The 25361-nt window shown below is 38.9% G+C and overlaps 1 protein-coding gene across 4 annotated transcripts in view; it reads right to left on the bottom strand.

The window, feature by feature from the left end:
- Positions 1 to 5885: 5885 nt before the first annotated feature.
- dgki (diacylglycerol kinase, iota) overlaps positions 5886 to 25361 on the bottom strand; it is a 57060-nt gene continuing 37584 nt past the window's right edge. For 2 of the 4 annotated variants that reach the window (XM_060889726.1, XM_060889728.1), the window contains exons 13-33: positions 24907 to 25020; positions 22846 to 22971; positions 22568 to 22646; positions 22425 to 22480; positions 22230 to 22292; positions 21911 to 21984; positions 19988 to 20099; positions 19687 to 19886; positions 18388 to 18450; positions 17115 to 17215; positions 15521 to 15600; positions 13510 to 13554; positions 12629 to 12698; positions 12504 to 12544; positions 12279 to 12400; positions 11535 to 11560; positions 11017 to 11054; positions 10077 to 10197; positions 8565 to 8601; positions 8375 to 8474; positions 5886 to 8103 (exon numbers count right to left, since the gene is read on the bottom strand). In XM_060889726.1, the coding sequence (XP_060745709.1) occupies positions 7987 to 8103; positions 8375 to 8474; positions 8565 to 8601; positions 10077 to 10197; positions 11017 to 11054; positions 11535 to 11560; positions 12279 to 12400; positions 12504 to 12544; positions 12629 to 12698; positions 13510 to 13554; positions 15521 to 15600; positions 17115 to 17215; positions 18388 to 18450; positions 19687 to 19886; positions 19988 to 20099; positions 21911 to 21984; positions 22230 to 22292; positions 22425 to 22480; positions 22568 to 22646; positions 22846 to 22971; positions 24907 to 25020 (1785 nt within the window). In that variant the 3' untranslated portion in view covers positions 5886 to 7986. The remainder of the gene's footprint in view (positions 8104 to 8374; positions 8475 to 8564; positions 8602 to 10076; positions 10198 to 11016; positions 11055 to 11534; positions 11561 to 12278; positions 12401 to 12503; positions 12545 to 12628; positions 12699 to 13509; positions 13555 to 15520; positions 15601 to 17114; positions 17216 to 18387; positions 18451 to 19686; positions 19887 to 19987; positions 20100 to 21910; positions 21985 to 22229; positions 22293 to 22424; positions 22481 to 22567; positions 22647 to 22845; positions 22972 to 24906; positions 25021 to 25361) is intronic. The other 2 variants (XM_060889729.1, XM_060889730.1) reach the window with 1 other exon arrangement.

Below are 25361 nucleotides of genomic sequence, written 5' to 3'. Positions count from 1 at the left end.
AAACTGTGTAGAACTTTGTAGAAGCCAACATTCTGTTTTCCTATTTAAGCTTAGACAAAAATTTATCAAGAGTAACTCCTCCTAGAGCTTTCAAGCCACATGCACCAAATTCGGATATGTTGTAGAACCTGGTCTGAAGTTTGTTTCTATTACTTTTCTAAGTGACTTCCGGTACCGGGTCTCAAACTGGCCTTTTTCCCCATAGACTCCCGTTATAAAATTTGGAGGTTTATAACTAGGCAAGCATTCGACCTATCTACACCAAACTCGGCCAGCTCCTTTAGGGAGATACCCTGAACAAAGGTTTAAATTGGTGTACCGACTGGCCTTCCGGTTGTGCCGCAGCCCCCCCCAAAAAAAATATGCAAAATCAAAAAACTTTTTACAACATGGACATGTGACATATCAAAACACTCAGAACAATGAGGGGAACTTCCTCACAGCTATTCTGATGACGTCACGTGACAAAAAGTATCACTGATCCTTATGACCACTCGCCTCCAAGACGCACCGCCCTTTACGAATACTTGTGTTGTGTCTGCAGTCAGATAAATAATAACACGACACCATCGCTTGCGGTGCAACTCAGTTATTTTCTATTTACTGAACCGGAACTGAATGCAAAATAATACATCATTATATAGATCACCACTAGGGGGCAGGCTTATCACAAAACTATGACTCGCGTTATATAGTACATACATTACACTTTCCTCCCCCACTAGATTAATTATACTGAGAAACATGAAACACAAAACCAAAACGTACTGCATTACATCAACAGGTACTCTAACAAAATGTTTCTAATTTAACATAGCTACAAATCAAGCCTTTGAGGAGGTTTTCTACATCTCTCAGGATAACGTCTCTGTAAGCCTAGGTGAGATTCAGGTGCAGGTGCAGGCGCAACCGGCATTGTGACATCTGGTTCATCTTCATGCGACTCAGATTCATTCACGTTAACTGATGTAGGAGGGACAGTGTCGACAGCATTGTTGTCCTTGGCATGCGAATCAGGGGCAGGTAAAGGTGAGGATTTTGTCTGGCGATCCACCAACTGATCTACATGGCGTCTCCAAGTATTTTCTCCAACCTTCACTGTGTACGTCAAGGGTCCCGTTCTGGTGGTGATAGTACCTGGTTGCCACTTTTCCAGTCTGTAGTCGCGTGCTAAGACCTCTTGTCCAACTCGGAAATTTCTTGTAGGTCTGTCCTTTATCTGCTCAAATTGTTTATTTTCCACGTCACGTCGAACATTTGGTCTGATGAGATCCAAGCGAGATCTTAAGTTTCTTTTAAGGAACATCATCGCTGGTGTTTGGCCTGTCGTGGCGTGTGCTGCATTCCTGTACATGAAAAGAAAGTTGTCTATTTTGTGTTGTAGCGAAATGCTGTCATTGTCCATTGCTTTTATTGCTTTCTTGAAAGTCTGCACAAACCTTTCCGCCAAGCCATTAGTGGCAGGATGGTATGGCGCAGAAGTGATGTGTTTGACTCCATTCAGCTTCATGAATTTCCGAAACTCGTCTGAGACGAACTGTCGTCCATTATCTGTGCATATCTGCTCTGGCAACCCATTCCTGGAGAATATTGTTCTCAATACCGAAACAGTGTTTTCAGATGTGGTTGTCTTCATCGGAACAACTTCAGGCCATTTAGAATGTGCGTCCACGGCGATCAAGAACATGGAGTCCCTAAATGGACCAGCAAAGTCAACGTGCACTCGTTGCCATGGTGTTGACGGCCATTCCCAGGGATGCAAAGGAGCTAATGGTGGAGAGTTCTGGGTCCGTTGACATCCAGGACAAGCCTTTGCCAGATCCTCAATCTGCTTGTCGATTCCCGGCCACCACATATAACTACGTGCAAGATTCTTCATTTTTACTGTGCCCAAATGCCCTTCATGTAACGTGTCCAACATCTTACTACGCAATTTGGAGGGAACGACAACTCTTAATCCACACATCAGCGTTCCTTGACACACAGAAAGCTGTTCTCTTCTCGCTGAGAATGCTGGATACAGTGAGTTGCCGTGTGCTGGCCACCCGAGAACTGTGATGTCATAGACTTTGGACAATGTGGGGTCATTACGGGTTTCTTTCTGAATAGTGGCATTTGTTACAGGTAACTGACTCACAATTGTGGTGTGAAACACGTCAGCTGGATCCACACTATGTGACTCGTCTGTTGACTTCAGAGGCAGACGTGACAAGCCATCCGCGTTACCATGTAGTTTGGTGCCTTTGTACTCAATATCATATTGGTGAGCACCCAAGAAGAGTGACCAACGCTGCAGCCTAGCTGAGGCCATCGCTGAGACACCCCTCCGCACATTAAAGATCGAGACCAAGGGCTGATGGTCCGTGATCAGGGTGAATCTTTGACCATACAGGTAATGGTGGAACTTTTTTACACCCCACACAAGGCTAAGTGCTTCTCTGTCTATTTGTGCGTAGTTACGTTCTGCTGCCGTTAGTGATCTCGATGCAAAGGCTATCGGTTTTTCTGTGCCTTCTGGAAACTTGTGTGACAGCACAGCGCCAATTCCATACGGCGATGCGTCACATGCCAGCCTGATGGGTATGGATGGATCGAAATGAGTCAGCACTATATCAGAAGTTATGAGCATCTTGGTCTTCTGAAAAGCTTGTTCGCAACTGTCTGACCATTTCCACTGTGTTCTTGTTTGCAACAGTGTATTCAATGGGTGTAGCACGGTCGAGAGGTTTGGAAGAAATTTGTGATAATAGTTCACAAGTCCGAGATATGATCGGAGTTGAGACACATTCTGTGGGTGTGGTGCATTTAACACAGCTTCGATTTTGTCCTGTGACTTGTGTAGACCATCTTTGTCTATCACATGACCACAATAAGAAATCCGAGACTTGAAGAACTCACATTTCTCTTTGTTAGCTCTTAGTCCATACTCACACAGTCGAGTCAGCACACGTTGTAAGTTTTGGAGGTGATCTGCATCGTCCTTCCCTGTTACAATGATATCGTCCAGGTAACACTGCGTTCCTGGAATACCCTGCAGCACCTGGTCCATCGCTCTCTGCCACAAGGCAGGGGCTGATGCAATTCCAAAAACAAGACGGTTGTACTGATAGAGCCCTTTATGTGTGTTGATGGTCAAGAATTTCTTGGATTGCTCATCCATCTCCATCTGGAGGTATGCTTTGGCCAGGTCAATTTTTGAGAAGTGTTCTCCCCTGGACAAGGATGCGAAAATATCTTCAATGCGTGGCAGGGGATACTGTACTACATGAAGAGCTGGATTAACGGTCACTTTAAAGTCCCCACAAATACGCACATCCCCTGTCTTACCCTTTTTGATCACAGGAACTATGGGCGTTGCCCATTCACTCCGTTCAATTTTAGTCAGGATTCCTGTTCTTTCCAAATGATCCAGCTCTGCCTCCACCTTGGGACGAATTGCATATGGGACTGGGCGGGCTTTAAAGAATTTTGGAGAAGTGTCTTCTTTTAACTCCAGAGTCCCTTTTATTCCTTTAAGTGTTCCTATCCCTTTCCGAAACACAGCTTCTGCATTTTGTACAATTTGCGTTAAAGTAATTTGTGTCTCTTTGTTTGTAATTTGCTGGGACATATCCAAGTTTTTTATTGCGTGCCAGTCCAGAGGTATTTTCCTCAGCCATTCACGTCCGAACAATGCAGGCCCTCCATTTTCCAGTACATACAGGTTGAGCTGTTGCTGATTTTCTTTGTAATTCACAGTTACTGGTAATTTTCCTTTTGGAGACACTTTTTCACCAGTATAAGTCTTTAATATCACTGATGTCTGTTGCAGTGGTATTTTTGAAAACAGTCGTTTGTAATCAGCTGCTGAGATGACCGATAAGGCAGATCCAGTGTCTAACTCCATCTTGAGTTTAACACCTGATACTTCTGGCGTAAGCCAAATAACTCTTCGATCTGTCTCTTTAATACTGTACAGTTCCAGGCATGAGAGATCATCAGTATCTGAACTTGTGTTCGCTTCATTTTCAGTTACTTGATGTACAGTGGCAGATTTACGTTTCACTTTGTACATTCTGTCTTTCTGTACCTTCTGTTTATCCATTTTGCATGCTCTCTCGATGTGCCCCTTTTTATGGCATCTTCTACACTCTTTATCCTTGAACCAGCAGTCATTTGCATCATGAGACATTTTTCCACAGCGATAGCATTTTTGTTTTCTTTCCGATTTCAGTGCCAGTTTATTTGTTGCACATTCTATTGATTTTTGTTGCAATTCTAATGCATCTTTTGCTGCAGTCTCCATGGATATTGCAATGTTCAATGCACGATCGAGCGTCAAATCTTTTTCTGTCAGCAGTCTTTTTTGTGTACTTTCATTATGCATACCACAAACAAGTCTGTCTCTTAATGCATCTGCCAGCCCAGCTCCGAACTGACAATGCTCTGACAATCGGCGTAACTCAGCTATGTATTCGGAAACACTTTCTCCTTTAGCTTGGTTCCGCTTGTGGAATCTGAATCTTTCCGCAATTAGTAAAGGTTTGGGGCTCAAATGTTCATTTAAAATGTCCACTACTTGCTGGAACGATTTATCCGCTGGCCTTTCAGGGGTTAACAGACTACGAAGTAGTCCATAAGTTTTCGCTCCCATCACGCTCAGCAAAACAGCCACTTTCTTATCATTCTCAATGTCATTGGCCTCACAGTATAGCTCCACCCTTTCCACATAAGTTCCCCAATCCTCAGCATTACTATCAAATGCGGTGATAGTTCCAATCATTGACATTTTCGCTGGTTTGCAGTTTCACATGAGACATTAATTGGCTTCTCTTTCTGTTCAATGTAACTCACGCGCTCTTATCATGAATATTCCTTTCCGTTTCCAGACCATTCAGGTCTTTTTGTTGCATCCGTGTTTGTCGGTCCGAAAACTCGTCGCCAATTCTGTTGTGTCTGCAGTCAGATAAATAATAACACGACACCATCGCTTGCGGTGCAACTCAGTTATTTTCTATTTACTGAACCGGAACTGAATGGTAAAATAATACATCATTATATAGATCACCACTAGGGGGCAGGCTTATCACAAAACTATGACTCGCGTTATATAGTACATACATTACAACTTGCATTGTCAAAGCCAACATCAAAGTTTGTCGCGACGAACTTTACAAATCTAGTTTTATTTTGCGTTTTTTTTTCACTATCTATGTTTGAGTAACTGATTATTACGTTCAGTAGTTTTATTGATTTCTTATTAAACCTTAAACAAGAAAACAATAAGTCAGCACACACAACATACATTCAAACATATTAATAACAATATAACAACGATGTATTATTAATATGAGTGACTATTGAAAAGCTAAGGTCAAATCAAAACAAGTCAGGGTTGGGGTCTCACTTGTTCAAGTAAATCCCACAAAGTTGCCCATGTCCACCAGAGTAATTCGGATTTGTTCTGTAAGTCATGTGTAAGGGATGTGGTAGCCTAGTGGTTAAGGTGTTGGGCTACCAATCGGAAGGTTGTGAGTTTGATTCCTACATCCACCAAGCTGCCACTGCAGGGCCCCTGAGCAAGGCCCTTAACCCTCAATTGCTGTTGTATAAAAAAAAATGAGATAAAATGTAAGTTGCTTTGGATAAGGGCTGCTGTAAATGTGTAAATTTTTCCAAAGGGAGAAGATTAGCCACTTGTGCCAAACACATCTCCAATGTTAGAACCTGTGGTGATGTGAATTAAATTTTAACGTCATGGTGTAAATCCATGGCTCCCAATAGCGGACCCTTGGCTACGCCAATAAAATGTAATTTACATCATACTAATAAAACACAGAGATGTTTGAGAACTGTGTAACATTATTAATTGAATAATAAAGTTCACTGGTGGAAGATAAACAGGATTCATTTTATTGTCTTACTCAATCATCAAACAAAGTATATTTATGTGATGATTTCCATTGAAGGAATGAACATCAAGTGTATGTTCTGCTGTGTTCATTCTTTAATGACTTGCACCCCAATATCTGAGACTTGAGGTCTAGCTAACACATCATTAGTCCACTAAGAGTGATGACACTAAAATATACAATTGGAAATGAAAAAATATACATCATTCAAGTATTCCCATAATTTAAACAATCATAAAAAAAAATATTAAGCAAGTACTTTTAATAAGTTATGTTTAACAAAAAAAAAGTAACGGAAATAATGCCATTTTATAACCTCATAATTGAGCAGAAATATCTTGGTAACAAAATCTCATGCACATTAAAATCACAAATAATACAAAATAACAGCAGATCAGTAATATATATAAACCACTCTCACAGCAGGTGTAACAAGTTTCCATCACGACCATTTTCATGCAAATGCTTTATTTTAGTATTTTTCGCCATTGTTTTTGATGCAACAGTATGTGGCCACTATTAGTTTTTGCAGGCTTACCAAAATAAACACCAAAAGCTGCTGTTTCATGTTTTCTGATCAGAGGATATGCACATGCTGCGTTTGTCTGACTGAAACCTCGCTGCTCTTGCTTTACCCATTTTGCCACAATATGAAACAGAATGTTGGAGTGCTAAGAAAATTAACTAAAAAAAGTTGTTATGACTGACAAGGTGACACAAATCCTCTACCATCACTAAAAAGAAATGAAAAGTCCCATCACTTAGCTTGTAGGTGCCTTAGACAACTATTTATCTTTTAACATTAATGTAATGCAAAAAAAAAATTAAGAGATTAATGCACATATGACATCTATTCATATTGCATTGAATATGGCTCAGATTATGATCTTTTGTTTCTTAATATAAATAATTCACTGTCACAATAACTGTCACTGCACGCAAAACAAAAAAAAAAAAATCAGATGTCAGAATATAGTTAAATCCTATGTACTGTATGTACATAAATAATGTTAACAGGTTTTCCCCACACACTGAATGACTGTCAAACATTAACTTGTTCTGATATGGAATAACTGACTTATTTTTATTTCAGATGAGGCAACCACTTTTTAAATGAAGAAATGCAAAGACATTTCTAGAATAAGAGGCACATCATTGCATCATTTTTATGTTAAAACAGAACAAAATAGGAGGTGTATAGGTCCGGGGCAATCACAAGTGGTAGCTCAGTGGTTATGCTGTTGGACCGCTAATTGTGGGTTCAACCATTGCCAATCGTCCACTGTTGGGCCCTTGAGCAAGGCCCCTAACCCTCAACTGCTCTGTTGTATAAATGAGATCAATGTAAGTTGCTCTGGATAAGTTGGTCTGACTAATGGTGTAAGTACTTACTGTAATATGTACTGACAATTAGTGCCAATAGTGCATTTGGTTAAGGTGGCAAACTCCTCATGCCTGAGAGGAAGCTTGTGGCCTTCACCTGCCTGTGTTGGCAGTTCAATTGTAATAATGAATGAAAATACACAACTACACATACACAACATGGTGTATGGGAGAGATAGCTGGCTTAGGCAGCAGTGTCTTGTGTGCCTGATACTCCTCTCTATAGCGCCGTCATGGTGCCATGGCCACATTCATTTCCGGAAACTGCACTGTGCTATTTGCATTGTATCTAATACCTCATACCACTATACCAGTACACAGGCTTCATAAAAGGAAAACAATGTGTATTAAAGTAAGTACAATCAGTCTTTCAATAAATAAATCAATAAATAAGCAATAAATAAATACCAATGCAAATCTGCCCAAACTCATTCTAACCCCACAGTGATCCCCAGGAAGCACCAACTTTTTTCTCTCTCCTTAAGGGTTTCTGCTCTAGAAAGGGCTCCCATCTGTGTCTCTATGAGGCCTCTTTAGGTCATTAATGTGACCTTCTCACCTCTCTTTCTCAGTTTCCTTCTCTTTCACTCTCACTCTATCTCTCTCTTTCTCTCTCTCTCTCTCTCTCTACATGTGAGAAAGTGGACTCCAGTACTTTCATGAGCTGTGAAAGCCGGCGTCTGCGGAAGGATCCAAGTTTCCTAGTGTCTCTTCACACAGCCGTCTCTAAATCCTCACGTGTGGCTGGCTGTTCAGACTCCTTGCTCTCCAGATAGGAGGCCAAATCAGTGTCTCCAGCTTCCTGAGCACAGTCTTTGGGAGTTTTCCCCTGAAAAGACAGGAAGGATATAGAAGTATCTGTGTGACAAACATGAACCTATTTAACAGTAAATTTCTGGAGAGAGATTATGATCGTAGGACATCTTTATGTGAGCCATTTAAAATGCTGTGTTTGAATAATAATCACATTTACCCATTTAGTATGATACAGATGGTAAAAAATGCAATATCAGCTTTATCTCTGTTGCTTTATTGTTATCTCTAAATCAGGTGCTTTATGACAGAGTCACAAGGTACAGGTTGAAAGAGAAATGACTCACCATGAAGTTTGTTTTGTTGCGTGAAGCCCCAGCCTCCAGCAACAGTTTACAGACGTCATAATGTCTACCACAGGCCGCTTTGTGAAGTGCTGTATCACCGCTGTAAAAAAAAAAACAACAACAACTACTTTGAGACAACTTTCCTGCTAAAGAATTAGCAATTCTTAGCAAGTGATTAGTTGGAACTTACGTCTCTTTGTCGGTTAGATCCAGGATCAACTTAGAAACTAAAAAACAAAAACAGTAAATATTTAAAAATCATATATGATGATCAGAAAAGCAACAGAATACTTCTCAGTTGTCAGTTCATTCTTTTGTTCATTTCATTTCAGGTATGAGAATTATGTCACAAGGACTATAAGATGTCTGGCATTCAAAAAGACGGTATAGCCAAGAATAATTTTCAGTGGAGGATGAGGAAATTGATTTGAGGCATAAAATACTGTCACCCAATCTTGCCATATTAATAAGTATAGCATTGACATTATAACTGCATTATTGAGTCAACTGAAATTATTAAAATAAGATTTGAAAATTGTCTCCTACCTCTATGCTATGAGTATTTTCGATCGGAACTGACACAGAGTAAAATTGATTCACAGTGACTGTACAATAATCATGGTTATTAAAAAAGTATATACTATATAATGATGCTTGTTTGATGTATGTGTGTTAAGTATGCAGGAATATGCATTGGAATCTGGAACATATCTGAAGGGTGGCTCAGACCCAATCTCCAATTCTCTAGCTATACCTCGGGCACACACAGGTCAAAGCTGGAATGGTACCTTAAAATCCAAAGATGAATATCCTAGCAGGCAGAGAGCAGAAACCAAGCCGAGATGTGTGACACTTAGCAGTGAGAACTACAGAGGGTCTGATGTAACCAATATTTATTAATTAGCATTTCCTCTACTTTTTTATTGAATTTCCTTTTCGCTTGCTTCCTGTTGAAGTTCTGTGATGACCTGGTTGATGACATTTCACCTAGGTAAAATGGTTGCAAAGCAAAAGCAATTGCTACCTGAAACAAATGCATGTCTTTCCCATCCCGGATCATTTCCCTTTGTATGAACTGGCTTTTGTGTTGGGAGAATTTTATTTAAGATGGTTTTAATCACTGCATAATTTTGAAAAAGCAGTCATCTAGCTCTCTGTCAAAAATCATATAGCATATCTAAACCATAGATATTAGCACCTATTCCCTGCTATTCCATATAAGTACACAGGAAAGGATCTTATGACTTTTTAAACTTATGAAGTCAGCTATGACAGATATATCAGGTGACTGTATAAGTTGGGTGAAACTAATGTTAATGTATTTATATCTATTTTTGAAACTCTATTTATGAACAACAGCCAAATAGCACTGCTTTTCTCACACCCGGTCTTCTTAGTGTATGAATTTTTTTTCTCAATTCACACTCACAACTATTGTAGGATACGGCAAAACTGCCCTGGGAAGCTGTGCCTAAAAATAAGTTCAATAATCAGCTGATTTGACAGTTCGGTTGTGTAAAACGTAACATATAAACTTGTATAAACTTGTATAAACCTGTTATCATCAAGACTGTAACTAACGATGATATCCACAGATATGACTCTTTATAGGAACTATAAAGATCCTTTCAAATTTTCCATCACCTCCTAATGAAGTGCACTGATGTAGTGCAAAACAGGCATGTTATATACTAAACTTTACCGTGTTGCAGGATAAAGCTCACAACGTCAGCATGGCCATTCTGAGAGGCGAGGTGCAGAGCCGAATGTCCTCCTGTGTCCCTAACCAAAAAGCTGAGACCACTACTGCATGAGCTAGACAACTGAGAGACAGAAAAGTGTAGTTAAATGAAGAAGAAGGAATAATTAAGACAGAAAAATACTAATTGTGAATGTGTGTATAAATATAAATATATATATATATATATATATATATATATATATATATATATATATATATATATATATATAGTGGTGTAAAAAAGTGTTGGCCCCCTTCCTGACTTTTTTATTTTTTTGCACATTTGTCACACTATATGCACAACATGCAGTTTTTAAATGAAGGTTTTTATTATTAAGGGAAACAAAATCCAAACCAAAATCCAAAAGGTGTTTGCCCGCTAAACCTAATAACTGGTTGGGCCACCCTTAGCAGCAAGAACTGTAATCAAGTGTTTGCGATAACTTGCAGTGAGTCTGTTACAGCGCTGTGGAGGAATTTTGTTCCAATTCTTTGCAGAATTGTTGTAATTCAGCCACATTGGAGGGTTTTTGAGCATGAACCACCTTTTTAAAGTCATGCCACAGCATCTCAATAGGATTCAGGTCAGGACTTTGACTAGACCACTCTAAAGTCTTCATTTTGTTTTTCTTCAGCCATTCAGAGGTGGACTTGCTGGTGTGTTTTGTATCAGTGTCCTGCTGCAGAACCCAAGTTTGCTTCAGCTTTGAGGTCACGAACAGATTTTTCACTCAGGGCCATGTGGGTTTGTATTTTGTTTTCCCTTAATAATAAAAACCTTCATTTAAAAACTTGCATGTTGTGTTTTATTATATATATATTTATAGGGGATTTTTTTTTTGTCACACTGTTACATCATAACGAGGTACGAGTTTCAGTTTCATTTCCGTTTGTGACTCACCATGGGCAGGTCACCTGAGCTTGCAGCAGTCAGTAAAGCTGTAACATTCACAACAACACAGGGAAATGTGTCACGTAATTTCATTGCAGTCATGAACATGCACATTGCAGTCATGTGTCAATTAAATGAAAGACAACTGTGTGTGGAAATGACACAGAAATCAAGGTTTTTGGTTATAAACACCACTGGCGTGTTTGGTGCCAGGGCTGGTGTCTATAATATAATATTTAAGGGTGGCTATTAATAAATATCCTACAGTTTACTCTGTAATTTCCTCCTCCTACTTAGTCATGCAGACTTTCTGGAAACATTAGGCCCTAACCACTAGGAATAGTTATGAGAAACACATCTTCCAACACGTGTTAATCACTACTGTGTGAATAAATAGAAGTGTTATCTGCAATGTAGATTGTAAAACAAGATTATACCATTTTTCTATGATGAATAAGCTTGACCTTATATTGTACTTTGTTCCTCTGCAATTTAGTATGTAATACAATTTTGCAATTCTACTGTACCTTGTTCTTCTGTTGTCAGTGAAACCCTGCAAAGAGCAATAAGTAACAGAAACAGAATCAGAGTCTGGTCCCATAAGCAGATTAACTTTAGTAGAAAGAGGTCATATGCATATTCTCCTGTACATTAACTAGCCCATGAGGCAAGAGAAATCCCCACTGTGCTTGACTAATCATGTTAAATTTGGCCAGAAGTCCAATTAGTCTAGACTAAAAAGCAGCAAACAGTGTAGTTTAACTCAAATGTATGACAAGCTAACTATGTGCATTAATACAGACTAAGAAGAAGAAGAAGTGAGTACGTGAATCCCTGGGAGGAATGAGTTTGTGTAGTTTTATCCATGCCTGATGTTTCTGCTGATGAACCATTGTATCTGTGCCCAGGACAAATTCTGTACTGGCCAGCATTTTGGCTATGAGCTGTGGTACAGTCATACAGCTGTGGTACAGTCATAGCCACATGTTAACTTATTCATTTAGACTTGATAGAAAAAATGTTGTGTAACTAAATGTTGTGTGTGCATTGTAGTTACCTAACAGTTTTTATGCTGCACTGCAATGTTTTTTTTGTATTCCTAATTATGGAAATATATGAGTAAAAATAGTTCCTACCAACTTCTAGACCATGTTTTGTACACAGTGCAATAGGTTGCATTATTTAAAAAAATCAATAAAGATATCTACTCTTGTTGCTTTGGTTGTCTGGGCTACTGATTTGTCCAGCACTGTATCTGATGACATTCTCACCCTGAGCTGGGCTCCACCACAACGTCTGGCATTTCAGGGACTCTGGTCTGGCTCATTGCTGGTACATGGTCCAGGATGAACAGATCATCCTGGCAAATCTCTGTCACAAAATGCAGATGGTCCTACACACACACACACACACATACACACAAATGAACTGTATAATACATAACTATTAACTCTAATAACTAAGCATAACTCACTATCAAATCATCTAAAACCCACCTGAGCCTTATCTATACGGTAAAAGCGGTCAGCTGATGTAGCTAGAAAAGAAAACATTGTTAGGGTGTGTTATTATTATCATAAATTAGCATAGAATACAGAAAGAGTCATCAGCCCTGACTCACAGTCTAAAAAACTCCAGTTAGTGGAGAGTCTGTGTGCAGAAGCAGGCCAGGAAAAACCTCCGCTCTCATCCTGGGAAACATGGGAATTTTTGGGAAAACATTATACAAATGTCTAAAATTCTTTTAAAAATCTCAAAATATTTCCATTAAGAGCAATACAACAATAACAATAATACTGCATTGGTTAGTGACTAAGAAGCAAATAAGTGGAATTAAACAACAGCTGAATGAAAATCTTATAATTGTTAGCATTATAAAAAAAAAACTTACAAGACATAAGAAAAACAAGACATAAGATTTTTGTTTGTTTGTTTGCTTTTACTTTACAAAGTACTCTAAGCCTTCGGTGTCCAGTCTTATCCACAACGGCCCGGTGTGGGTGCAGGTTTCCATTCCAACCAAGCAGAAGCCACACCTGATTCCACCTGTTTAATCCGTTGTTCTTGGATTTTAGCAGACTCAGGTGTGGCTTCTGCTTGGTTGGAATGAAAACCTGCACCCACACCGGCCCTTTCCGGATATGATTGGATACCGCTGCTCTAAGCTCTTGTTGAAGAACGATAGCATTTGTGTGATTACCATGAATACTAGAAATGTATACAGATGAATCACAAGATGCTAGAAATGTCACATTTATAGCTCTAGATTTTTACAGCCATGTATTTTTATCATGTAGCCTACATATAATATTGAAATTCAGTAACTACCCTTAAGAGTTCTCCCAAAAGTGTGTGTTTTATTTGCTCTGTATAGAAACCTGTGTTAAAATTAATGTCAGTGCTCATGCACTATAGATACAATGAATGTAATGACAGAACTCCACCCGACACAGTTGCATCACTTTAGTGAATCACTGAAACATTTTAGTATACAGTATCTACCTGATAATGCACTCTATGGCCAACAGAAAGCGTCTGATGCAGATCCTATGAATGCAGGTGTTACACATAAAGGTTAATAGCATTTAAGGGAAAGCATGCAGTACACAATTAACTGTCACCTAATGTCAGTGTGCCTTGTGTGTTCAGAGCTTAAAGAGGTCATCTGGCAACACTCAATGATGGGAATAGTAGATCATACGCAATAAGGCTTGATGATTCACATGAGGTTTTATGCTTGTATTTTCCCATTAGACCTTTGAATCAGAAACCAGGTCTGGCTTTTGCAATGGCTTTTGCAAGAAATAAAATTGACATTTAAATGAATCTTCTATTATGACACATACGCCATTTGCATCCTGACTAACATCAGACCACACACATGAGAGTTTATGTGCCATTTATAAGTTAGGTAGAGACACATAATAAGTTAGCTAAAGTTACTTTTAGCTATGTTATGCAATCTATATCATATAATAATCAATATTACACCTGTGTATGTTAGAACAGTAATTTTTAGTTTTTTCAAATTTGACTTTAAAACACCTGCCAAATTCACTGCCTATTTGATTTTTCTGGTCCGTCAAAGCAGAATTTTTCCTGATTATTTTAGCTAAACAATATTACAGTGACTAAAACTCATGTGTTCGAATGAAGAATGTAAAGCATGTGTGTCTTCGAGTGGTTTGTCTTACACAGAGCGTTCAAAGGGTCCTCACAACTTGAACATTTACAATTAAAACTTTAATTTGAACTTATGTTTGCTAGCTGGATATTAAAATCTGTGAATGTACAGGTGCATACATGGTAGCCTGAGTTCATTCACAGCTACATCAGATGGGTTTTCCCAGATCACTACATATATCAGTGCCAATAATTTCCTGATTTAAAACTTTTATGCAAGATAGGTCACATTTTCTTCTATGACCTACAAGGCAGCACATTCTTCATTCCACTTATTTCAATATTAATGATGGCCAGTTGGTGAACGAATCGTTCTTTTGAACCGGTTCTTTTTAGTGAACTGGATGAACCAGTTCTCCAAATTGGACTGATTCGTTCTAAACAGTTCGCATCTTGAGTCCACAAGTTACTAAAGTTACTCACTTTCAGTCATGCCTGACAGCCCCTCCGACTCTAAATAAACTAATATCCCGGAGTATATGTAAACTCCTGTACACTGAACTGAGACATGTTGTGCTGAGAGAACTGTGAGCGCGAGCTGTTGATACTGCGCATGAATCACTGAACCGATACAGCGAATCATAGGTACAGAACTGAGAACTGTTTCTTTCAGACGTGTCCGAGAACCGATGAGCTGTTGATACTGCGCATGCTTGAATCAATGAACTGATACAGCGAATCATCAGTACACTGAACTGAGAACTGTTTCTTTCGGACGCGTCCGACATACCGAGAACCGATGAGCTGTTGTTACTGCGCATGCGTAAATCACTGAACTGATACAGCAACAAATGTAAATGGTTATGATTTAATGTCTTATCAACGTATGAGTGTTTAACTCAGTTGCATTAGTTTTTGAAACAACTGATGGAGCGAAAGAAACATTTCAAAATTATGCTTTTTTTGTAAGTTTTTGTAAGTTAAGTTTTTAATCCTTGAGTTGCATTTGTAGTTTTCTTTGTAAAAAAAAAGTTGTGTTAAAAAATTACTGACTTACTAACAAACATTATGCATTAGATCATTTAGATTCATATATCTTTCCTGTTTTTACTAGCAGGTGTAAAGCTATCCTGTTAATGTATAGAAACTGAGAATGGTAATAACTGTTCATTTACAGGCAGTGCAACATCATCCTGATTGTAGCTTTAGTTCAGTTTTCTCTGCCAAGAGACTCTGCTAATTGCTGCATGTCTTTGTTGATAGTGAGTCTGCCTTATAATGAGGCGAGTTAAAGTGCCTCAGAGGACACACTGCCCTAGTATTCATCAGCACTGAAGGCAGAACAGCTGCTCTGGATGAATATACACCCTCTGTGGAGAAAGATTCTCACCTCCTGCAGTCTGTCAATGTAGAGTCGACATGTTTCTAGGTCACAGTCTCCTCTTACCACCACGATGCCAACAGGGGTCGCTGTGCACACACACAAGCACACAATTAATATTGGTCACTAATGTGCAGTACAATCAGATCCGTAAGTATTTGGACAATGACCATTTTTGTACTTTTGTGTCCCTACAACATAACAATAAATCTAGAATGAAGCAGTGATTGACATGATTTCAAATTTAAATCAAAGTATTTAATGTAAAATGAAAAATTACAGCCGTGTTGTACATAGTCTCTCTATTGTCACAGGCACAAAATATCCATACAGTAAGACATCACCAAATGCTGAGATTCCTCTCTTGAGATGCTTGTTTGTGGATTTTTTTGCCCCTTTAGTAAATGAAATGCATGCTCATTTGGGTTCAGGTGACTGATTTGGTCATTTAATAACATTCAGTTTCTTTACTTTAACCTGTTCAACTCTAGGCCTATTTTTGAGCCTCTTGCTCAAATGAAAATGAGTATCACAAGCAATGTGTATTTGAAGAATTCTGTTACTTTTAGTATATTATATATATATATATATATATATATATATATATATATATATATATATATATATATATATATATATACACACACACACACACACACACATATACAGGTGAGGGTGAGAGAAGATGGAACAAAAATTATTTTTAAAGTTGTTTTTTTGTTTGGTCACAGAGAGCTCATCTTTATACTTTCAGTGTACATTTTGTCTGTGTGTTAAACAACTATGTAACCATAAGAACTACAGTAAAGTGCACGTTCCCGTTCATTACACCTTAATCATTATTGCTTCGGAAGATACATTACCCGTCAAAATAAAGGTTCCGCTTTAAACAAGCGGGCTCAATCCTTATAAATCTTTAAACTTAAAAATAGCAAATGAGTACAAAACAAATAATGCAAGTGAGGACAATTAAGTACGTTACACTACTATCACACTTCTATCAGCAGTCACATCACCAATAAACACCAGTGACACAGTTCCACTGGCAACCATACTGTAAATGCCCATGCCATAACCTTGCCACTGCCGTCTCTGACAAAGGATGTGGTATGCTTTGTGGAATTGATATGCTTGTCCATGTAGTATGAGCCCTTCCTTTCCTACCCTATACTCTTCTCTTCACATAATTCGGCTACAAGTTCATCTTGGATCCATCTTTCCAAAGAATCTTTTCCTAGAAGAGGAAAGGCTTTTTAGGTGTTTTCTAGCCTTTCAGTGCTTGAGTGTTACCACTGGTTTGCATCTTGAGGTAAAACCTCTGCAGACTTTGACAGTCACAGTCATACGCCTACCCTCTCGTGGCTGCGCTTGGCTTGGTGTGGATGTTGAGAAGGGGTTTGTATTCAGCAAGGAAAGAATCCGATATATCAGATATGCTTTTATATGCCACGTCAGCTACAAAGTCATTTTTTTAAATATATCTTAGTGGCCCAATATTATACTTAACAATTCATTTATTTAATTTTTTTCAGAATTTCCAGGGTATCTTTCATGACTGGAACACTGCAGGCTGTAAGTGAGGAAATGGTAAGTAGGCACTTACAGACTTCTCGCAGTCGCTCCTTGTCCAACTGCAAGCATTCGTATTCATGCCAGCCAATGCGATTGACACGCAGTCGTAGGCGTTCAGGCACTGCATGAGGGCTGCGCAGACACAAACACAAGCAAAAAGAATATGTATTCACAAATATTCTGGGGAAGAAAATAAATACTTCAAAAAACAGCATTGTTTACCCTCTCGATTTATCTGATTTACTGAGTTAGCCATAGCCACTTAAAACTAGCTTTAGTTTTACAATAAGCAGAAGATTCTTTTAAAATAATAGCGTTTGGACGATGTTTCATTACAACTGACATTCAGCTGCCACTGGAAAAATGTTTATCCAGTCATACAAGAAATAAACTGTAAAAAAAAAACTGTAAAACTGCAAATTAAGGTGAAGATGCTAAAAGAATGCTTAAACAATAAGTGGTCAAGTAACCCAAATGTTTTATTCTGTTATAATTAACACAAAACATGACTCTTTCATAAAGGGGAAGTCATTTAAACACCATGTACAGAAAGAGTTCATAAAATCTGTGGCTCTGTGGCTTATGTAAGTATGTAAGTAACCTAAACTGTTCAAATTTGTCTGTGTTAAAAATACTAAACACTAAACACAAACGTCGAGTACTTGATGAAAACACGCTTCATAACCACACAAAACACAGCACTAAATCACACTATGTGTAGCTGAATGAAATGTATATTAACACAAACACAAGAACACACATACGGTATTTTCTAGACAATAAGTCAGAAGTGACACATTCTATTCTGAATATTTCAGATTTCAAGTGATTTCCACAGAAACTTGTAATTGCTTGTGTATTAAATCAGTGCCAGTGTATCAGCAATGTAGAATTGGCTGCAGTTTGCACTTCTCACAGCTAAATATCGCTGACTATTATTTCACTACATGTGTCAGAAATAACCTAGTGTAAATGCTGGAGCATAACTTCTACCACAACCACATTTATAACTGGCATCTTCGAATTAAGCTCATGCAAAAATGACACCATTGCACTATAAATTGCTATAAAGTGATATAAAAATACAAGTTTTATAGTCTGGAAAATACAAGGTACAGAAAAACTTACACAAATGAATATGTGAATCTTGTGTGTGCAGTTTGTGCAATCACACAAGCAATCCTCCTTCCACCCTCACACAATGGTGCACACACAAATACACACACACACTCTCTCTGCATGGCTGAGGAGTGTGATGCAGGGTGTGTGAGCATGTGTGCGGTGAGGACCAGAGCAATACTTACACTGAGAAGGAGTCAGGGGGAGCAGAGAGGCGGCGCAGATCAGCTGCGCACACTTTCTGAATGCTGCACCAGCACAGGCAACACAGGAGCAAGCGAGAGAGAGAGAGAGAGAGAGAGAGAGAGAGAGAGAGAGAGAGAGAGAGAGAGAGAGAGAGAGAGCAGAGGTGGGGGGTGAGGGGGGTTGATGGGACACAAACATGGATAAGGAAGTTTTGTCATTAGCAAGGAAAGTGATGTGGAGAATTACAGACAGGTTAAAACACAGGAGAGAAAGAAACACTGCAGAGTGAAGGAGTGAAGAAAGGGATGGATATCAATACTGTTTAGAAAGCTCTTCACACAGGACACACAGAGGCAGGGAGCAGAGCTTAAGTCAGGGTACAAGCTTCAAATCACACAGGTTAGTTACACAACCTGAACCAGCCACTCAAGTGTATGAATGTGTGTGTAAAATAAATGTTCCAACAATACAAAACATGCAGTAGAACTGTAGAAATGAATTTTAATAATATTCACATTTTCATCAATTAGTCAACTGAAATGTTCTTTTATCTTGTCTCGTTCAACCCAAATAATCATTTATACCAGGAATAGTGTACATTTTAAAGAAATGTTTTTTATTTTTTTATTAATGTTTCAGGTGTCTGAAGAGAGTCTACCTGGAACATGATGTGGAAGGGAAACTTTCTGCTCTACCTAAGACCAGATGAAAAGCTCACTTTAGTGTACAACGTAGCCTACACTGTAGTTGTAGTACAGATTGAGATTTTCTGTGTTGAATACTGGGGCACTTACTCCTTATGGTGTAAAATAAAGCTAATAATAATTTTGAAAGATGGCCGCTGTATAAGCAGTTTTTGAACATGTTTCACTAGCTGCCTCGGCTACTTCATGCATAAAATGTCAATGATGTAAAATCATGTATCTAACCAACAAAGCTGAATGAAACAGCTGTGTCATTAGAGTGACAGTTTACAGTTATATATATATCACGTTGCAAATGGCATGCTTATTAGGCATATAATGTGTAGTGTACGTAGCACCCTAATGACTTGATCTGTTTCTCTTACACAGGGAACACCGATAGTGTTCCATGTAGAAAACTATGACAAAAAGTTTACTTTTCAGAAAACAATTATGTTAGTAAACATATGATTTACAGTAGTTTTATAGTTTGTATTAAAATTATGATGCGCCCATGTTTTTCTTTTTGCTTACAAGAGCAACAGAAGCATGCAATATAAATACTCAATGACATTTTTTTGACAGCCCTATTGTCTTTATGTGTGTGTGTCTCACTCATTGAGCAGTGGAACAGATGTGCGTCTCTTGCTCTTCTGCACCATGTTGGCTTGGTTACGGAGCGATATACGGAGTGTGGATGGTGCCAAGCGACATGGCTCTCCATCCACCTGCACAGGCACTGTTTTGTAGGTGGTGAGAATCACTTCTCTGCACTGATGCAGTCGCTCGCCATGACCTCCGACCTGAAGTGCTGCCTGGTGCACCAGGAGGATCAATGATTACACAGTCATATGATTATCAGCAAGACATATCCAGCCCTTTCATGACACATCCAGCACATAAAGTAGCCACTCACCAGGGAGGCCATAGTAAAGCCGATGACCTCAATACAGCCGTCATCGTGCCGCTGAGGTTCGAAGTCTCTGTGGTCACCTGTGTTACCCCAGGGCATGGTCCCTGCACAGTACCTGTAGAGGTGATGTCAAGAAATGTGACAAACAGTACAGGTTCTCAAAGCATTTGCAGTCAGACAAGCCAATTTTTATTCCACAGACCACCAAGACAATATTTTTAAACCTAATCCATCCATCCTTCCATTTTCTGTAGACAGGGTCATGGAGAACCTGGAGCCTAGGGATAGACATAATCCAACTAGTCAAGTAAATTAATGTGTACAGTAATATTCTGCTTATTTATTGAAACTATAGTATTTTGATTTCCAGACCTTTCCACTAAAAGAACACATTTTATATTTATTTCATAAGCCTTATATTTTGTGTCACTGATTAATTCGATTAAGCATTCAAATAGGCTAATAGCTTTAAAAACCTAATAATAAATACATTAACTATGATAATGGTTGTGATTCCCACAAAAATAAACAAAAATCTGAAACTCCACTTTGAGAAACACTGACATGTACAAACAGGCCAATTAGCATTAAGTCACATGACTGGATTTGTGGTATAAGTTTGTGACCCCATGTTTCATGACATCATAGATCACACCGCAGCAAGAAAATGCATCAAAACTAATTCAGCTTGCTGTCATGGTGAACTACATTACCCATCAGCATGTCACATGTTCTAATCACTATGACCTGTGTCTTGTCTTACTCTGATTTAACACCCCTGTATAAGTCTAGTTTATAGGCACTTCAGTGTCAAGCTTTTGCAGTTTCTGCATTTGTGTGTTGCATTTTCTCTCACTCATAATCTGCATGGTTTGCCTTGCATTCCCTAGATTTTTTGTATTTTTTCCTTCTTGTTTTCAGTAACTCTATTTGTTGGCACCGTTCACTAATAAACCTGCACTTGCATCCAACGCTGCTGACTCCATGTCCCTGACCGTGCATGACACCCACCAGATGGATGATGTACCAAAATTAAGGTTACACCACTACTGTGTCATTCTGCTACTTCACTAATAAATCAAGGACTAAAGTGACGCATTGTTCAAAATAATACATCTGTCCCAAAAGGTTTCCTGAGCTCTTCAGTCCACAGTCCACTCCAGTGAACCTTGAGTCCACCAGTCCTCAAGGTCATAGGTTACAGACTTGGCATCTCATTATTCACTATGCTTGTGCAAGTGCTTTTCAATAACTGATGAAACATTTTTAATGTTCCATACAAAGATCAAGATCACAGTTCAATTTATTCAGTCCTTTCGCTCAAACAGAATTTGGACAAGGTTTGAACATCGTGATTGTATACATAAGCTGTATATAAAGGGATTTTACAGTCGCTATTAGTTAGTGTCGCTATATCTGCTGTCTCCTACTGCTCTGTTATAACTGGTCCTGTTTTTGGTCAAGGTTCTGAATAGGAGGCTGTTGTTAAATCAGCACTAATGTACGCTTTGCCAAAGTGCACATTAATCATTTATATAGTGTGCTTATGAAAAATACTTTGTAAAATGTTAAGTCAAATGAATTGTTTGGGATAGAAACACTATACTTAGGAAAAATGGCTGCTCCAAGATTCTTTGGGTTTCAGGATGTTTAAAGAGGTTCTACATTATGAGAGCCTGTTTCGAGAGGAAAACCATCCATTATAGGCTTCAATATAAAACCTACATAACAGCATAGAAGCACAACATGGAGACCCTTTTAGTCTGCTAGGACATTTTATCCAGCATGTAATCTACAGAATGAGATTTTTGGGTGTTTTGAAGTATTGAGCAAACTCACTCCTAATGCTGGATCTTGAGGGTCTTATGAACAGAACACTAAATAAATCAATAGCACAGTAGCTGCTTCTTAAATCCATACACAAACCTGGGAATGTTTAAGAAGACAATGCACTGGAACTTCAGCTCCTGGATCTTGGCTGTGAGATCTGTTCCATCACACTTTAGGGGCCAATCAGTAGTAGACAGAAAGAAACATAGTGGGAAAAGGGGAACACAAAAGTGAAATTTGTGGTAGTAACAGGCAGAATTGTTTAAGCAAGAATGTCACACTTGGGTAAGATTAGCAGTGTGGCATGTGGGTGGTCTCCACTGCCACAAGGCTTAATGGATTGGACAGGGCACGTCAAACACCCGTGTCAAGGCCTCCTCACTAGCAAACTTTTCAGAAGACATGGGCCACTCACCACCACTCTGACGTGCTTGGACAGGTCCCTGGAGCTCCTCTGTAGGAAGTCAGAAAAGGCAGCCTGAGGACACACACACACACACACACACACACACACACACACACACACACACACACTCAGTTCCTTTTTCTCCCACTCTCTCTTATTACTCTGTCTCTGTGCAGTCCAGAGTCTCTCAGTTCTGGCACTCACCCCTGCATAGAACATCTTGTTGCGGAAACGGCTGTTGAATTTCTCAGGGTTGGCCTCTGCAGGAGAGACAAAAATGGCTGAGCTGCAAAAGAGCTATAAAATGAATTTCAATGCATTTGTAATTTTTGTTACATTCCACTGACCTCTAGATTCATGGAACTCGAGAGTGACATGAGCATCAAAGCCAAGACTGAAGTAGTTATTGAATACGTTCAGAGGAAGCTGGAGAAAGAGATAAAACGTGCAAATTTAAAGATGAATAGATTCTTTTCCCCCTACATCTACTTTATGTATGTGTCAAAAAAGAATTTTCACGTTCAAATAATAATTCGATTTTTCATATTATTTATTTAAAATCCGTTACATATTTGCCTCTAATATGAGTTCTCTGACTGTTTATGACAGTTAACAGTTCTCTCACCTTCTGTGTCCCCTCCTCAGGCTGTGCAGGTGAACACTCCACCTGCAGATTCCATCGGTCGAGTTGGACGACGGTTCCATCCTCAACATGACACAGGATCTTAGACACCGGTTCATCCGTGTAACCCTTAAGAAGCAAAGCAAGAGAGCGTGAGAGGGAGAGGGACAGAGATAGAGAAAGAGGATGACGGAGAGAGAGTGTCTGTATTAAGTGTGATGTCACTCTAAATCCCTTAGAAAGTCATTACCTGCCATTATGGTGACCCTAAAGGGATAAATAGAGCCCTTGAACACATCAATAAAGATGATTAAAGCATCTATTCTAATGTACAACAAGAGAGCGGCTGCAGGTGCCCTACTGCTATTATGGTGCCAATAACACTATTTCACCTGTAACAGTAGAGAGAAAGAGAAGAACTCCAGACTTGTCAAGGTCACGGCTTGCTAGTTTCCAGCTCCCGCTGGCAGCGTTAATAACAGCACATACTTAAGAATAAGGGCTTTTATATTTAGAGAATAATCACTCAGTTAGCCCTCTTCATAATCAAGCCTACTTCACCAGCCAAGCTATGTTTGGAAGGCCAACAAATCAAATTATACCATAAGCGTTTTTTGTTTCTATACCTAATATCCAAGCACACAAGTAAACAAAGCCTAGCTTGTTATGCCATGCTGTCTCATTTATGCAATTTGTAGAGAAACAATAATTGTGTTATTGTTACTGTGTACTGTATAGTCATCATGAGAATATAATTGCCACACAGATTTAATGCAGCATAACATTAATAAATATAATTATTACTGACAACCCTGTGCCTCCCCTCACCCAGGCTCCACTTCTCATCCCTTCTGTCTGCTTTGAAGCTGCCTGCCTCTAGAGAAGCTTCAAAGATGGTACACAGAAACCCGTCTCTCATTAGAAGAGGTGATAATTAGCATCAGAAACACACTTTCATTATACCCTTGCTCAAAGCTTCAGTCGCTGATTGTGAAGCAGAGCGAGCTGACGTGTGAAGGTTTTAATAGTTGCCCCTTATATTAAGCAATCCACAATAATAGTACAGACAGGGCTTTAACACATTACATCATGTGCAAGAACCATTATCACCCGAAAACCAGAAACACTTTAAACCTTCCAATCAACAACCCTGGGCCTGAACCAGTTGAGCTACCCCTTTAATACAATTACAGGACAAGAAGTACCATGGTTCAAGCTTGCAGCATTATTGGCTTCTAATTATTGGCTATGCAGGCTGCATTATACAGTGTAAAAACAAACACACACAATAGTCTACTCCACAGGTGTTGCTTATAAAACTGAAATAATGTTCTCCAATTTTATTTCTTACACATTATAAAATAATCTCTAAAGCTTCCAGGACCCATCAGTGAGCCTATTCATCATCACTCTCATTAATATATTACTACTGCTTTATTACTGTATATCTTTCCTATTTAATTCTTTGTAGTTACTGAATAATTCACGTCAGTTAGTGATTGATATGTACTATAATAAATAACTGAATAATAAGCAGAGATAACAAACACTAACAAACAGTAGTAGCACAAGCAAACCTCAAAGCACAAACTCTGTCTGATTTGAGATTTTTAATGAGTTGAAAGTCTACAACATTATTTCTATTTTGTCATATTGTCACCCAAAACAGGTTGAATTGACTGTAATTGTGAATTTCGTTTTTATGTTATTGTCGATTTAAGTTCTGTTTTGTCAACCATTTTTCCACGGCTACTAATGGCCAGATGCACACTTTCCACGTTAGACATTGCACACTAGAACAATGATGCGGCTGCTTTTGCAGTCGTCCAAGAAAAGAAACTAATACTAGAACTCCAAGTTTATTTTGTTCCGTCTTTGGCCCGTTCTTGTTTTGAGTGCACACGTATTCTGAACGGCAATGATTCTAGCATCAGCGCCAACTGAGTGCTCTCTGAAAGAAGCCAGGCTGCACACTGTTTATTAATCAATAGTTTTCAGTTCATGAATCATTCATATATATCTTTTTGCTAACTACAGTGTGAGGTCAGGAAGAAGATGACTCACTCCCCCCCAGTTGAGTGTCCTGGCGAGGTCATTTCCTGTGCCAAGAGGAAGAACAGCCACGGGAGGCTGTGGGTTCATCTGTAGTTCGTCCAGCACAGATAGGATCCAGCCCACCTGCAGCAATCGGCACACAGGCACATGCTGGATTCAGTGTGATCTGTATAACAACTACACATTTTGTACTAGGTGTTCGATAATATATGACACTAAAATTCAGGCGATTGAATAGATTGGAGTGGGCAAAGAGTATAAGTATAACTTATAGCAGTGTTACTCCATACTGGTCCTGAATTACCTTCCTCACATCACTCCAGATCAGGCTTGCTCTTTAGTTAATGAGTTTAATCTAGAAAGCTGAGAGCAGAGAATACACCTATAGTTGTTGAAATAGGATTGTCATGTGGTAAAGTATCACATGACCAGAGTATTAATGATTTCCCTATAACAGTATGCCC

The sequence above is a fragment of the Tachysurus vachellii genome, chromosome 16, assembly GCF_030014155.1.
Source record: "Tachysurus vachellii isolate PV-2020 chromosome 16, HZAU_Pvac_v1, whole genome shotgun sequence".
NCBI classification, from domain to species: Eukaryota; Metazoa; Chordata; class Actinopteri; order Siluriformes; family Bagridae; genus Tachysurus; species Tachysurus vachellii.
Note: the sequence above shows the minus strand (reverse complement) of the source record. Positions and strands in the feature narration are given on the sequence as shown.